General features: G+C 28.1%; 1 protein-coding gene across 2 annotated transcripts in view; it reads right to left on the bottom strand.

Moving 5' to 3' along the window:
- The window catches only part of LOC107452277 (neuroendocrine convertase 1-like), a 98,910-nt gene that overhangs the window by 9,140 nt on the left and 73,823 nt on the right, over positions 1-15,947 (bottom strand). For both annotated transcript variants that reach the window (XM_043042632.2, XM_071183351.1), the window contains 5 exons: positions 14,957-15,129; positions 13,116-13,328; positions 11,557-11,657; positions 3,362-3,580; positions 1,842-2,011 (listed from right to left, as the gene is read on the bottom strand). In XM_043042632.2, coding sequence (XP_042898566.1) covers positions 1,842-2,011; positions 3,362-3,580; positions 11,557-11,657; positions 13,116-13,328; positions 14,957-15,129 — 876 coding nt within the window. The remainder of the gene's footprint in view (positions 1-1,841; positions 2,012-3,361; positions 3,581-11,556; positions 11,658-13,115; positions 13,329-14,956; positions 15,130-15,947) is intronic.

The raw sequence follows: 15,947 nt of genomic DNA, 5'->3' as shown, positions 1-15,947 counted from the left end.
ATATATATATATATATATATAACGCAAAAAGCTTCTATTAATCTTTTTATGTTAATTCTTCGCTATAAAACAACTTCTAATTAATTATTCTAATCGAAACACTTTCTCATACTTTTAAAATGTCACATCCTGTTCTTAAATCTATTTTTGGCTCAAGTATGCATAATTAAAAGTAAAGACATTTTTCCTCTGTCCCTTTGTGGGAAGTCTTACGACCTTTTTCATAAACAATAGTAATTTCTAAGATTTCCCTCTTTTCCCTAAATACAGAAATTTTCGGATTTTTTGCAAAATTTTCCCTACCAGAAGGAATTCATTTGGTGTAAACTTCATTTTTCACTCGTCATCCATTTCAAGATGATCAAATAAATTATTTTGCTTTCATTAAAATCCTGTGTCTGTTTTCCTGCTCTGTCTGACTGCATCATTTTACAAGCCGGCAGGATTATTACACCTCATGAAACGGGAGCAGGATAATTATAAATGCTAAAATGATTGAGCCTATTAACGAACAGATCGAAATTGGACTTAACAGCGCAATATCAAAAATCATCGGCTGTTTTAAAACTCATTCTTTTCTTCACGGCTACTTTGATCTTGAAGAGAATGCTGAACAGTTTATTTCCAATGCTGCGAAAAAAATTGGATTTGGATGAACCTAGAACCTGGGCTGGCGACATTTTCACCTCCTACTCTGAAATCGAGAGAATAATCTGCCACAATTTCTCCATCACTATCGGGTTAGTTTGTGGTTCATCTTAACGAAGAAAATTAAATTATTCCCCTATTAACTGTCGTGTTTACTTTTGGATTGGAGAGAAAGCACTAAGAAGAAAAGAAGGAAAGCAGTTTCGTTTTCTCAGCCTTTTCGAAAAACTACCAAGAAGCAAAAGAGCTTTTAGGGTGAAAAAATGTGATCTCAAGTGATGGCTATGATTCTGTGCACGTGATTTATCAAATATTTGAAATGATTTATTGGTGATTAAATGAAGATGTGATTGATATTTACTCTCAAAATTTTCTATACCAGATGAAATTTTTAAACGTGAATGCTTTTGAATCATTCATGATCATATATTGAAATAGGAAAATATAATTTTATGGTTATTGATATTTATATTTGCTTACAGTTATATTGATATTTATATTATCTATTTCAATCAATTGATTTTATTATTCAATAGTTTCAAATAGTATTTGGTTTTGATTATAGTAAGGTTTTTGAAATTTAATGTTATTAAGTGCATAAATATATAAATATATATTTATTTTTTTAAATTTTCAAATGTAATTTTATTATTTTTGGTGGTTCTATTCAGTTTTGTTATTTTTGGTTTTGGTTCTTCTCCCCTAAAAATCAATTTCCAGATTTAAAATAACGACGTAAACATTAGAGCATTCGAATACTGTTTAATTTTAAATCATCATCTTCATCAATGTATCAATACATAATTAAAAATTAAGAAAATTCTTATTAATTAATAGTGCCCATTACATAATTTATTTAATGGCAAAGTACATTGTTTGTATATTTCTTAAGGGTTGCTAAGTGATCAAAAGTATTTAACTAAACAAGTGTACCTGATAACGTAATGATATGAGAACGGTATCAATAAAAAAAATTAATGACAGATTTAGACAAGGTACACGGTGAAATATTCAATACTCGTAATTCGATATTGCTTTATTCTAGAAACTAAGTTTATTTGATGTTTGATATGTAATTTATTGTGCTACAGAAATAGTGTCTCAAAGTATCGGTGTAAGATGTAAATTAATTTAGAATGATGCTTTTGACTATTACAAAAATAATAATAATAAAGAAACAATGTTAACTTTACCTGCAGGTGAAAAGAGATAAATATCTAAAGCTCCTCTATGGTTGTAATCAATATCAAGGGTTAGTTCAACATGCTCTAAGAAGTTTATTTCTTCAGAAGTTCCACGACAAGCATCTGATGGAATTTCAACTTGAACTTCCTTTAATTCTGAAGAGATTTGCTTAGGTAGCCTAAATAAAAGCAGTTAAACTTGTATATACGTTAAGCATCATATATTGAAAAATAAAAAGAAAACGTATTAATATACTATGTTTGTTCAGGCATAAAGGTGGGCTACATATTTTTGTAGAATGTCAGTTGTAAGTTACTCTTTATGAATTTGATTGATTATACTAGGGATTGACTTTTCAATGCATTTATACAAATACTCGTTATTACCTAATGCTGGTATAGGGATTTGAAATCTGAAGTTAGTTTTGTCTCCAAAGCTATTGATATTTTTTTAATCAAAATGGTATTTTTAATTTAGTTTACTTTTCGTCTGAATCTAAAAGTTTATAAAAAGCGAACACATACATATACACGTATCTGCTCTTTTGAAAATAACATTTAACAGAAAAAAACATGACTTGAACTTATCCCATCAGAAATTAAAAAACATTAAATATTACCACTTTCTATGTAGCAGAAGAAGTGGGCGGTACACTGAGTAGTCCCACTACTGAATTTTGAAAAATCCTGGTTCGGACTATATTACTAAATTACATAAAAACTTTAGAGGAAACGATTACAGATTTGAAGTAAGCGATACAAACTTTCTATGATTTGTTAAAAAAATCTCATGTAACGGAAAATATATTGTTCTAATCTTGTTCTTATAATTCCATTTTTTTCGAGTTTCGAGAGATGAAGTGAGGAACAACAAACTAATTATACACCGAAGAACCATTACATTCTGACCACCCTCCATCTATGACAATGGGCTCGCTCAGGTTTTCATGGTTTCTCGTCCAGGTACAATGTTTTCATGGCGCACATTAAGACCCATAATCTTCATAGAACAATCCCTGACGTCTATAAACAACTTGAACATAGTTGCACACCAGGTTCACCCATTCATGGCAGCAGTTTTTCCTGCGGGGGATGGTCTTTACCAACAGGATAATGCACTTTGCCATAAGGGTCGAATCGTCATGGATAGGTTCGAGGAACATTCCAGTGACTTCATGTCTTGGCCCCAAAATTCATCTGACCTTAATCCAATAGAGCATTTGTGATCCTACTTGGAAAACCAAATTCGTGCTGCCAAGCTACCCCTCTCAATGTGAGGGAATTGCTGGACCAGTTGGTGAGCGCTTGGTACCAGATACCTCAGACTACCTATCAGTACCTTGTGGAATCAATGCCACAGCGGGTGCTAGCAGTTTTGAGGGCTAAAGGTGGTCCTACATGTTATTAGCAGGATGGTCATAATGTAATGGCTCTTCTATGTAAATTCTAATTTTAAGAGAATACCGGGACATTTGAAGAGAAAAAATAGTTTAATTGTAAAATTGAATGAATGAATAGTTAATATTTACTTTGCCGATGCAGATGCTTTACAAATTGTTTTTTCAGGCACCGTTGTCCAGTTCAAGGCTGTCTTCACCATATCTTCAGCATTAATCAATCCAAAACCAAATCTGCTATTAAACATTAAACCAGCTGAATTCTTTTTCCATCCCTTGTTATGGCTCAACTGGTGATACTGTGACGTCCAGACTACAATGTGTTGCACGTCTCGCCAGCTTAAATTTGGACTGTTAAATCAATATAAACAATTATTACTTCCTTTATCAAGGGCACTGTAAGAAATGGGTATTCAAATATCACACACGTTTTTGACGATATTGGTTCCCGCTAAAAGCTCCAAGGAAAAATTTCATCAAAGTGACGATTGTTGCTTCTTCGAGGAAATGAATTTCGATAAAAGTTAAAAAAAAAAAAATTCATTCCATTTTTGCTCCAAAAAATATCATGATTCATTCATAGTACCTCAGGGACGGACGGTATTTTTGAAAACTTTTTCATGGTCACCATATAGGTAAATGAACGTTATCCCGACAACGCAAGAAAAGAAGAATGGACATAACAGAGAGCTAAATTACATCCACACACGAAGTGGGAGTCAACCCGGGATCTTCTTGGTATGAGATAAACTACTTGACCACCCTTCTGGTCACCACCCTACACCTGTCATCTTGTACCGTCATTCTAATTTCGATCGTCTAGTCTTCATTTTAATTAATAGTCTCTCATAATGTTGCACGTAACAGCTATAAGGTTCCGAGGAAAAAATTTCATCACACATTTGAGATTGTACGTTTCGTCTCAAATCATCTAATTTCGAGACGAAATGTTTCTCAAAATTAACGAAATACAGCTCAAAGATTGCTGAATTGTTAAAATTGGGAGTTTTATTTCTGAGAATGTGGTAATTTTTTTGTTCATAAACTTACAACAATTTCATTTTTAAATAAAAACAAAAATATAATACTTTTTAGACATTTAATCAGAGTTTTCAGATTTGGTCGTTTGCCCTACAACTTGAAATCCAGATACCGCCCACCCGTCGTCTTATTTGACTGACAGGTTCGTTTGCACAACAGTAAAATATCGCGACAATACATTTACACGAATGTGTGAACAGGCAATGAAAATGAGTATAAATATTTATTGTAATAATTATTTACACTATTCTAATAATTCTTTAGTTTATTGTATAATTATTTATAGTAAATATTATTTGTAAATTGGGCGATATATATTAGGCGATTATATATTGGGTGATTTTATGCAGTGAGAGATAATAGATTTTTCTCCGTGTAATGAAAATGAATAAAAATATGCTTTCTATGTATGTTTCTAGGTTTATTATATATAACCAGAATTGAATAGTTCTATGCATCGTAAAATTTTTATTCCATACGTCAAAAAATATTTTAGCTCTAAAATGCTGAAAGAGCGGAAAAGTATTTTCATTGAAAAGTGAAAGTATTTTAGTTGTAATTAATTTATTAGTCGATTTTAAATTTGTTTGCCAAATTAGACTTAGTGAAAAACATCTTAGCATTATTTTTAACATCTTCTGAAATTTTGCGGCATTAATGAAGACAAATCTTTTGTACTACGTATTATACGTTATAATCATTTCAAATATAAATAATTAAGAGCAATGCTTACCACAGTTTTAATACTGTCATGCATTATATTATCCCAATATTTAGAAAAAAAATAAAGGAAATTTTTGAACAAGCAAAAGGAATTTGAAAACCGCGGTTTAAGTATATACTTTTTTGAAATATATATCAAGGCAGTGTGGCCTATCATTGAAATAAAGTAAACATGTGGGTGAATAACCAAACAGTTTTTATTTTATTATCAATGTATGGAATGTAAGACAAATGTAAGACGTCAAATCACACAAAATTGAAATGCTTCTCTATAAATATAAATGAAATTTTGAAAATTCATCCCCATAACCTCTTAAATCACATGCAAAAAAGGAATTATTATTTCCTATGACTCGTTAAAAAATTATTACCTGTGACTCGTTAAAAAATTATTTCCTATGACTCGTATAAGTCGAGGAATTTCTCTGGTTCTCATGCTTGATTAAGGGGAAAACTTAAACTGTTAATTCTAGCATTCTTTAATCTAAATTTAGAACCAATATGCCATACATGAATAATAAATGAGAGAACGCGTTTCGTTTTAAATTATAAATTAAATAAGAGGAATTGATATAAAGAAATAACATGACACGATTTTTAAAGCTTTTTATGATACAAATACATACTAGGTAGCACAAGGGTCAACTGAAAGCAATAATTCATATTAAAACTGCCATACTAATCGAAGAGCAATTGCCATCTCTGTTATGAAATCAAAAAAGTTTGTTTACTTATTAGCACTAAAGTGTTTAACAGTTTTGTACTATTAAAATAGTTTTATCTTATATTTTAAAACTTTTCTCGAATTTTAATTAATACATTTAACCCTCAAATGTGGTAATTAGGATTGAATATTGCTTGGAAAAGAAATTACAATTCAGCGAATGCAAAACAAAAATCATTCTGCTTCAATCGAATTTAAATTAAAGAGTAAAGCGAAAATTCTTTTCTTTATCCTATTTTTTTAAAACATATTTGAGGTTATTGTTTGAAATTACTTAAGCTTTTATTCAACTTGAAATTAGTTATTCATATTTAAAGCAGAAATCTGAATAAATAAATTGCGAAAAAATAGACAATTTCCTCAGAGTTTAGAACAAGGAAGCCTGAAACAAAATTGAAAATTTTTTCTACTAACAGTACAACAAAAGTAGTTATATTTTGCTAAATGAAAATTTCACTCCCGTTCTTATTAAAATTGATTTTTCCAAGGAAAGATGTAGTTTCTAAAGCCAAAAGAAATTAATTTAGTTTTCGTTCGCAAATGAAAGCGGAAAATGTAATTTCAAATTTTAATTGTAAATAAAGAATATTTATTTTAGTTTGAAAATATGTTAATTAATAAACCACTTTAAATTGATCTCGTATTCACTTTACTATTCCTTTCTAGCATATTATATTTATACAGATAATTAGCACATTAACGATTTGTTTTGCTCTTTAAAGATTTTAACTAGTAATGCAAATTAAAATAGTCATTTGTTTAATGTCTTATTTTCTAAATCCAAATTTATTTTGAAAAAATACATACATTAATAAAATTAGTTTTAGTAATTAATTGAAACAGAAGTTGCACTCCTCGAAAATAAAATCTTTTTTTCTGTTTAATAAAAAAATTTCGACACTTTTCCTGAGACATATCAATTTTTGAATATTAAGGACTCTAAATGTTTATGATTAATTTTCCTATGCTCAGTTTCAAAAAACATTATTCATATAATTAGAAATAATAATTGGATTTTCATGTTATGAAACTCAATCTTAAATTCAATTCCTAAAGATTCAAGAAGGCAAGTATTTAATTAGCACTAGTTATTAATTGAATTAAGGAATTTAATGCCAAAAGCTACTTTTTTTGCATGAACATACATTTTCTGAGCAGTTTTTGATTTTAATTTTAAACACCCCGATAACAAATTAGATAAAGAAATGATTTTAAAATTCGAGACGTTATTTATTTTTCTTAGATTAAATTCTTTTTCAGACTTTAAATTAACACATAAGAAAAACGTAAATGTAAGAAATTGAGTGTTGAAAAAATGCCTATCAATGAGAATAAGAAAAAAATGGGAATACAAAGAAATAGAGAATCTAAAGTCATTGAATCAAAATAAGAAATTGATGAGAAGTGAAAAAAAGATGATCAATATGCATAAAAATCAGATAAAAACGATGACCTGTCGGTGTATTCTCATTGAACAGATGCACGGTTATCCAGTTTTTCAATGTAAAAATTAATATTTCATTTTATGTCATCAGCATAAAAGTAATAAGAGTTATTATTAATCATTAAAATATTTCTATATCTCCAATTTAAAGAGCTCTGACTATAATATGTTAAATCTTTTTAAGTCTTTGAATTTGATTATTATTTTGTGGTATTTCCACGATCTACGGAAAGTACCCTCATATTAAAGATAAAGTTATTAAAAATACATAAATTAAGAATGTTTCACCAGCATTTTAAATCGATAAATCGAATATTATTAAAATTTTAAAAGTATCAGAAAATAATATCTTCAAGTTTGTCCAGTGGAACATTTGAAAAAAGATCCTTGAAGTCAAAAGATTCAATAAGTGCAATTAAATTACTATTAATAAACTTAAAATAAACTTAATAATAAACTTAATAAACTTAACTTAACTTTAATAAACTTAAACATAAAAAATAATGACTGATTATTATTTTTAATAATCAAAATAAATCCTGAATCATATATAGAATTAAATAAAATGTTAAACTATTTAGCAAAACTTTTACCTGGTGTACTCATATAAGTATTGGTGCTACAAGTAAAAAAATGAAAATTGATAGAATATATTCTATTCAATTTTCAATCGTATTGCATTCGTATCTTAAATTGCATGANGCACCCGATATTTACGCCAGCATAAATCTATACAAAGATCTATAAAAAATATTAGCTGAAAACAATAGTTGACATAGATAAATATACTTGATTGCTAGTATTCAAACATCGCATCACATATAAAACACCAACTATTTTCAATACTATATTAAGTTTTATGATTTCTCCGACGTATAATAAAGTATTTCATTATACATACGAAGTCTAAGTGCGACAGTTGTATATTTATCCAAGTAATTTTTAGCTTCAGTTCCAGAGTTCATTTCAGTACTGAACTACTCCAAATGAACATTCCTAGAACTTGTGACAATTCCGCAGTGGGAGTCATAAAACTTAAATAGAATTATTACACATACTCCCTGCCATGTTGCTAAGCTTTTATGCCAAAGAAATCATCACAACACTTCTAGGTTTCTTGAGTAAATATAAATCTCTTTGAATTGACCGACCCCTCTTGCCTTTTCTATTCCTCAACGACATTGAAAATGTCTTAGCCCCTATATATATATATATATATATATATATATATTCTATATTTTCCTTCCTTTTCGGTGTTTCTTCGTATTTACCTCATCCGACATTTCATCTAAACTGAGGGGCGCTTAAATGGTATTTTAGATTGAATATTTAAATGCTCGGTTGGTCATGAGAGGGTAAACTGTAGATGTATGATCGGAATCTTAGAATACCTTATGCTTTATTATCCAAAAATTTAAAGGAATAATTTAAGACCAATTAATGCCATGCTATTGAAGATTTATAAACTTTTTGATTGGAAAGATAGATAAAATATTCCTTCATTATTCTCTCCAGAGTTATTTTAATATGCCTTAAGAAAAGTCACAACTTTTACCAAAGAATGATATAAATGCCACACTTTCAAGAGTTATTCATCTCCTCCTTTTCTTTTTCTCTTTGCTTATATGGTTGGTATCCGTTACTCTGACTATTCCTTTTTATTACATAATATTTTACAGCTTTATGAGGTATAAAGGGTAGGATTCTTATAACATGGACGAGTCTTTATTTTCAACATATAGTGTATTGTATGGGTACATAAGAGCATAATACTTATTAATTTTTCGGAAAATGATTTTAGCCAAAAAAGTAAATAAAATTTGTGATTACTTTTTCAAGGAAATTTTTATAAATGAAAAAGTTTTGAAATATATTATTACAAGAATGGTGGTTATTTTTTACAATTGCTTTTTTTAATGCTTTTTTTTTGTTTTTTTATTCTGTTTTACGTATTTGAAATGGTTTTTTTTTTAGTATTTCTGATAAAATAAACTTCAAGCATTGATAAAAATGATTGCCAAAGATTTCATTGTTGATAAAAATCATTTTTTTTGCTATTTTAGTGCATTGAGTTACGTAATTTCAAGGGAAAAATGAATCACAATTTTTTATTTTATTTTTTATTTTCTTAATAGCTTAAATTTAAACAGCAATTGATTGTTTTGTCGATTCTTATTTCTCGCAATCATCTGTCGAATTTTTTTTGTTGACATTTGAGATACCATTGGCAAGCTTTTTTTTTAAATTTTTTCACTGTTACATGTAGTTTTACAATATTGCAAGATTTGTTTTTTATAAAATTCCCTTAAATTGCCATTTACTTTATATTTAAGCCAAACGATTCTCATGCGTGTTTATATAAGTATTTGAAAATTCGTTTTCTCATTCCCTTGACCCTCTGTGAGTTTAATAGATATTTATACCGTAATTCTCGATCAGTGTTTAACTAGCAGTATTAATTTGCAACAGATTGATCAGTGTTAATTAGTAACAAAAACTAATAATTAATAAATTTGCCTGAAACGAGATTTATAATTGCATCAAAAAAATATATCACGCGGAATTTTTAAAAATTATTGAATTTTTAATTAACCCATTGCTTGTTCATGTAATTATTTATTCATGTTTATAAAATACCTTTCTATAAAATATAATTCATTTGCGTGAAATTCTATACTCTTAAATAAATCTTGAAATTGAAAGAAAAAAACTATCAGATAAATGCAATTTAATAACAGTTATACTTCATATTTAGTTATTTAACCCTCAATCGTACAATTAGCAATTACAGTAGGAATTACTAATGATTAGAACAAGGAACTGTAGAAAGTAAAGCCCTTTATAATAAACTTTAGGTCATACTACCAATTCCAAATTTCGACTGTCTTCTTTAAATCTCGATGACCCAGAATCCGTTATAGATATCCATCAACTTGTATGCAAAGAAAATACATTTATGGAAAATATCTTTACGACTAAATAGGTAGTTAGTATTAACTATTTAACGTATTTAAGATACTCCCTCGAAATATTAAACTATATCTTATGGTACATGTAGGATAATTACGCAAAAAGTAATTCAGGAGGATTCTAGTTTTTCATGCCCACTGTACAGATATTTATTATTAATTTTTGAGTGTGAATTTTGCAGTAATTTATGAGAGGCTTTAACACCTACCTGGCAATCAAGCTATAAATTAAACTTACTTTTATATTACTTGGGTAATATTTTTGTTAGAAACTAAACTATCTAAATAGAAGTAGTTATTTATGATATCGAATAATATTTTTTTTATTATTTAAATCTGTACAAGGAGACTATAATATTATTCGAAATTTTAATGCTTTAATTTGTGAATAAATGTTGTACCTAATAAATAGTTATTTACATTTTTCTTCTGATTTAACCCTTTAAGGAAGAATTTCTATAAAGCATATGTTTCGTACTTTTTCATTATTTTTTGTTCATTTATGTCAAAATAAATGAAAATATTGCATTTAATGTTTTAAAAATTTGTGGTTGTGAAACATCTGTATCTTTTCACCTCTAAACGTAAAAGCTTCCAGACACAGCTCACTTCCGAACAATAATTTTGTTATTTGCACTTACTTTCAATTACCTATTTAGATCTAAAAGAACCAGTTACTCATCATTGCAATTTCTTTAGTTTACAAAATTAATTATTGATAAATTTTTGAGTATGAATAAAAAATATTTTTACATACTAGTTACTTGCGAATTCTATATAGTTTGGTAGAAATATAATTCCGATATTCCAACAAAATTTTCAGTAATTAACAGATTGCTTTTTATAATTAAAAAATAAAATACTTTATTTTTGCTTGTAAGATCGTCAGAAAAAAGAACACCGGTGTCCCATATTCGTCAAAGGATTAAACCGAACATAAAATTAGAAAATGAATTTTTTCCACTGTATTCATTGGAACTTTATACGGCCATTTCAAATCAAAGTAAGTACTTTTGCCAAAACAGGAAATAAAGACATAAAATTAAAATAAACTTAAAACGCATTTTTTCAAATTCATTACTAATTATTTTTTATAACTGTTTTATTAAAGTATTTCAGTTTTTATTAATTAATAAACCAACTGTTTATATCACATTTGAATATATATGGCATTAAAAACACTATCTCCATATTTCATGTAATTATCAATTTTTATTAAATTTTTTATATTTCTATTTCGATAAGTTAGATATTAAAAGATATTTAGAATAAAACTTCTGATCTTAAGTTTCTATGTACGTCCTTAATCCTTAAAAGGTGCACGTTATTACTTTTTCAAGAGCTTTTCCTTTCAATACCTTATCTTGATACTCAGTAGTAAAGTTGTTTTTCTGGAAAGTCAGCTTATAGCTCGATTGATACTTACTTAGCTTCCAGGACGAGAGCAATAACTCCTGCAGCTAAGGGGGCGGCAGCAGATGTTCCTGTATGATGAACCGTGCATTGATTGTGAAGATCAGTTGTAGCCTAAAAGATAAATGATGCAATAAAAAATACATCTTGCTATGAGTTTCACATAAACTGGCATTTTTAGTTCAGTGAGGATATAATAAAGAGCTTCTAAACTTAGATTTTACTAGTTCGTTCATTTATATTTGTGTATAAAGAATATTATACAAATAATGAAATTCTACTTCTATATTAATTTTTCTGTAAGCAAAGATATGAATTATTTTTTTCCAAAACTTGAAGTTTTCATTACACTTTTAAACTGATGATAAATATAAGAATAATGTACAATGATACCTAATGTTTGAATACACACCATATTAATTTCCCGTTCATGTAAGTTCATTTGATTTCGCTGCTCGCTTTATAGATTATGTTTTATGTTTTTTTCTGTTTTTTCTTAATGCTTTATTTTCTGTTTTTACGTGTTATTTTTACTTATTGTGTTCTATTTTATTTGTTGTAATTTTTGTAAAAATTTTTTGAGTGCTCCTCACACTATTGCATTGATATATTTTGTTTTGGCTATATTGATACAATATTAGAAAGCATTCTTTCTTGCTGATATAATCGTGTGGGCTGAGGAAAAGATTATATCTTTCATTTTATCATCTATCATCTTTAAAAGAATTCTATCCTTTTTTTCTGATTTTTTCCCCCAGTTTTTGTTATTTTTATTATTAATTTTCTTTTCCCCCCTTTTTTCATTAACCTGTAATTTTCCTTTGTTTTATCTTCCTTTTGAACTTATTTTATGAGTTTTATTTACTTGCAGCTTATGCGCAATAAATGAAACTTATTGTTTTTCTTANTTGCAGCTTATGCGCAGTTAATAAAACTTATTAATTATTTTCGTTTTTCTCTTTGTTTTTATTGTGCTATATATATATATATATATATACACGAAAAAAAGTAGCAAAAGGAATGAGTTATTACTACACGGCAAAAAAATGCTGTTTAAACCACCATACTGTATGGTAAACATTTTTGAAAAGAAAAACGAAAATTCCGGTAATAATTACCAAATAAATGGTTTAAATACAGTTTATTTAAACCATTCATTTGGTATATTTTCCTTTTATATTGTACTGTAATAGTTTACCGAAAATTTTGGTTTTCAAAATAATTCTTAACACCACACGTTTACTGAAAAATGCATAACGTAAAAGCAAATTTAACTGAATAATTGGTTTCTATGCCATTCTTTAAGATATCGTGATGAGATTATCAAATTTATACCACATTTACCAAATTTAATCACATATTTTATTGTTATCCTATTAAGTAAATTTTATTGCCGTACTTTACCGAAGAGCTTCGGTTAAAATTACTGAGCTTTTTGGTGTACCTCTAGAAATAAGAACATTTGAAATGTATATCGTGGTAGTTTTAACCATACTTTTTCCTCTCGATGCAAACTTGAATACCTTTTATTAACATCAAAAAACATATAAGAGAAGAAAAAAAAGTTCTTACAATTTTTTGGTCTGAATAAGCACCACTTGAATACGCAGTTGTCATGGTTGAGGCACACTTTTCTCCGTACCAGGGAAAATCTCCTCTTTGACTTGCACTGCCAACAGATAATGTATAAATGGAATTCGTATACCCATCACAGTTACAGTTATCACCTTTTGATCCGCCATTACCAGAAGCCCAGACGTAGATAACTCCTTTTCCGTTTCGACCCTATCCAAAAGAAATGGTTAAAAAGAAAATATTATTATTGATTACAAACTATTGATTACAAAATAGCGTTTTTGGTAAGGTTGATAAAAGAAGCTCATTTATTGTGAGTGACAGTAAAACGTAATTAGGATGGCTGTTATTTTTTAACCGCATATTTTTGGTAATTAAATTTTGAATCAAGTTTAGTAATTTTATAATTTAGTAAATATTTTGTAAATGTAATCACTACCATCCATAATAGTTATAATATGTTATAATTATAAAATGTTAAATAAATATTTGAAAATAAACATCAGTGTCATTGGTTTAAGGAAGAAAACTAATAGACTTCATTGGGAACTGGAACTGAACTAGACTGAACGAACTGGACTAATATAATAGCAACCTTCCTTATTCAGAAGAATTTTAATTCCTGTAGATTTTTAAATATAATTCTTGGTCTCAGCTCTTACTTTAAATTTTAGAATCGGAAAGTAATTAAATGTAAAAAAAAAATTTTTTCTCATCAAGAAATAAAATTTTTAATAGTAGAATAATAAAAGAAAAGCAAGACATTTATAGATATCGATGTAATGGCTTTAAAGTATTATATTTTCGGAACTTTACTAACGTTTTATATTTTTTCTTAGGCATGGTCTTAGGAACAAAATTCCTTACATTCAGCAATCACCATGAACTCCGTTCTTGAATTCAAAGAATTAATTAAGATAGATGTCTGAGCTTATGTAACTTTACTTACCCCTGATGAAAATTTATCAATGTTTAATTAGTTACTAGTGGCAACCGATTGGAATACCTTTCATTTCAATGTAAAATAGTATTAACAACATTATGGCTATTGATTGAATGGCAGTAGTCAAGTGATATAATTCAGTCTCTGGCTTGTACATATCTACTTTAGTTTTAGTTATATTCATGTTTTCTCCCTCCACACTGCCTATTGTAATCTTAATAAAATAATATATTAAATACGACAGTAAAAGTGTCATTAATTACAGGATAAGCCAAAAAAATGTAGAATGAGTTTAAAAAATGCAGGATACGTCTAAAAATACAGGATAGGCCTAAAATATACTAGACATGCCTTTATACAATGATGTTCATTCTATGATTTAATGTATGAAAAATCTTTCTTCTAATTTCTGTCGTAAGCATTCCTTATTGTATAAATCCTTATTTGCGATGTAAATATTAAATTTTTACAAATATTATTAAGAAATTATTTTACTTTTCCTTAAAAAATAAAAGTGCAGACTGTTCCACACGTAAAAATAAAAATACAGACTGTGAAACCACATTTAATTAAAAAGCAATTTATTTGCTTTTGCATTTTATTTTTTAATAAAATTCAAAGCATGGCTGAAAAAAAACGAAGCTGTAGCGTTTTATAGCCAGAAAAAAATTAAAACAAAATACTTATTTTCGAAATTATTATTGGATTCACTTTTGTCCCAGTCTGAAACAGGATTCCGCATTTATTTTATACTGAATAAAAAATCCTTTTTATGTGAGACAATTTAATACACTGTGTGTATTTAGATCCAAAAGCTTAAGTTTCGAACATTGAAGACATTTTACAAACAGACAAACGAACATCAATTCTTCTATCAAAGAAAATTAGTGTTTACTCTTTGTATTCCTTTTTCTAATGCTTCAACGGCGAGCCTTTTGGGTCCGTCTACGGTCATGCCGTCATCATTTGGTCCCCATGAGGCACTAAAGATGTCGATATGTTCCACATTAAAGGCTATAGACACCGATTCCACAGCATCATTTACAATACCATCCAACATTCGAATACCTGAAAGGTAAAAAGAATTTTGAAATTTGAGTTCTAGATTTGGTTGCTTAAAAAGAGTTTTGTGATTGATATTTGTTTCTTTAAATAAAACACTGTAAAATCTGCAGGTAGCGAATACGGCATAACAACAAAAAGTCCATTATTACGAAAATTTCACCAAGTTTCAGTCAAAATGTAACTAAGTAATGATGCAAAAATTATATGTTTATAGAGATTTAACTATTTACCAGCTTTCCACTATTGCTGTATTTTTTTTCAAGGGGAATACTTTTTTTCTATTATTTAATCATTGAGCAATATTATACGAAAAAAGGCAAAATGTAAGATATATTTTATTTATTTCTTGTGTCAAATGAGAAAAGGGAAAAACGACTGTCATTACACCTTCTTCTGTCTCTAACATAAACTTATGTAAGTAACTTTCAGAAAAGTTACCCCTTTTCTGGAGTAACCTAAAAGTTTTCCATACAAAAAATAAATTCTTCTGCTATTTTTCGAAATCCTGAAGCTCTTTTAAAAAGAATATGTGTTTTTCTCTCTTATTTCCATTCTTTACAGCGAACTGTTGACAGTGAATTCAGGTTTATAAACTCTAAAAACTGTGGTTAAACCGATCCGAATTTGGCGTTGTAAAAATCTATACATTGTGTGAATGCACGTGATATATGTAAATGCGTAATGATATATGTGAATGCGTATTGTGTATACTTTATTTTATGATAATATGAAATAGGGCAATCTTATAAATTTCAAAATTTTCAAAATTAAATCTTCAAAAACTAAATTTTAATATACCAATAATTAACAAAAATTACATC

The sequence above is a fragment of the Parasteatoda tepidariorum genome, chromosome 7 (assembly GCF_043381705.1).
Source record: "Parasteatoda tepidariorum isolate YZ-2023 chromosome 7, CAS_Ptep_4.0, whole genome shotgun sequence".
NCBI lineage: Eukaryota > Metazoa > Arthropoda > Arachnida > Araneae > Theridiidae > Parasteatoda > Parasteatoda tepidariorum.
This window is presented reverse-complemented; position numbering and strand designations above follow the sequence as displayed.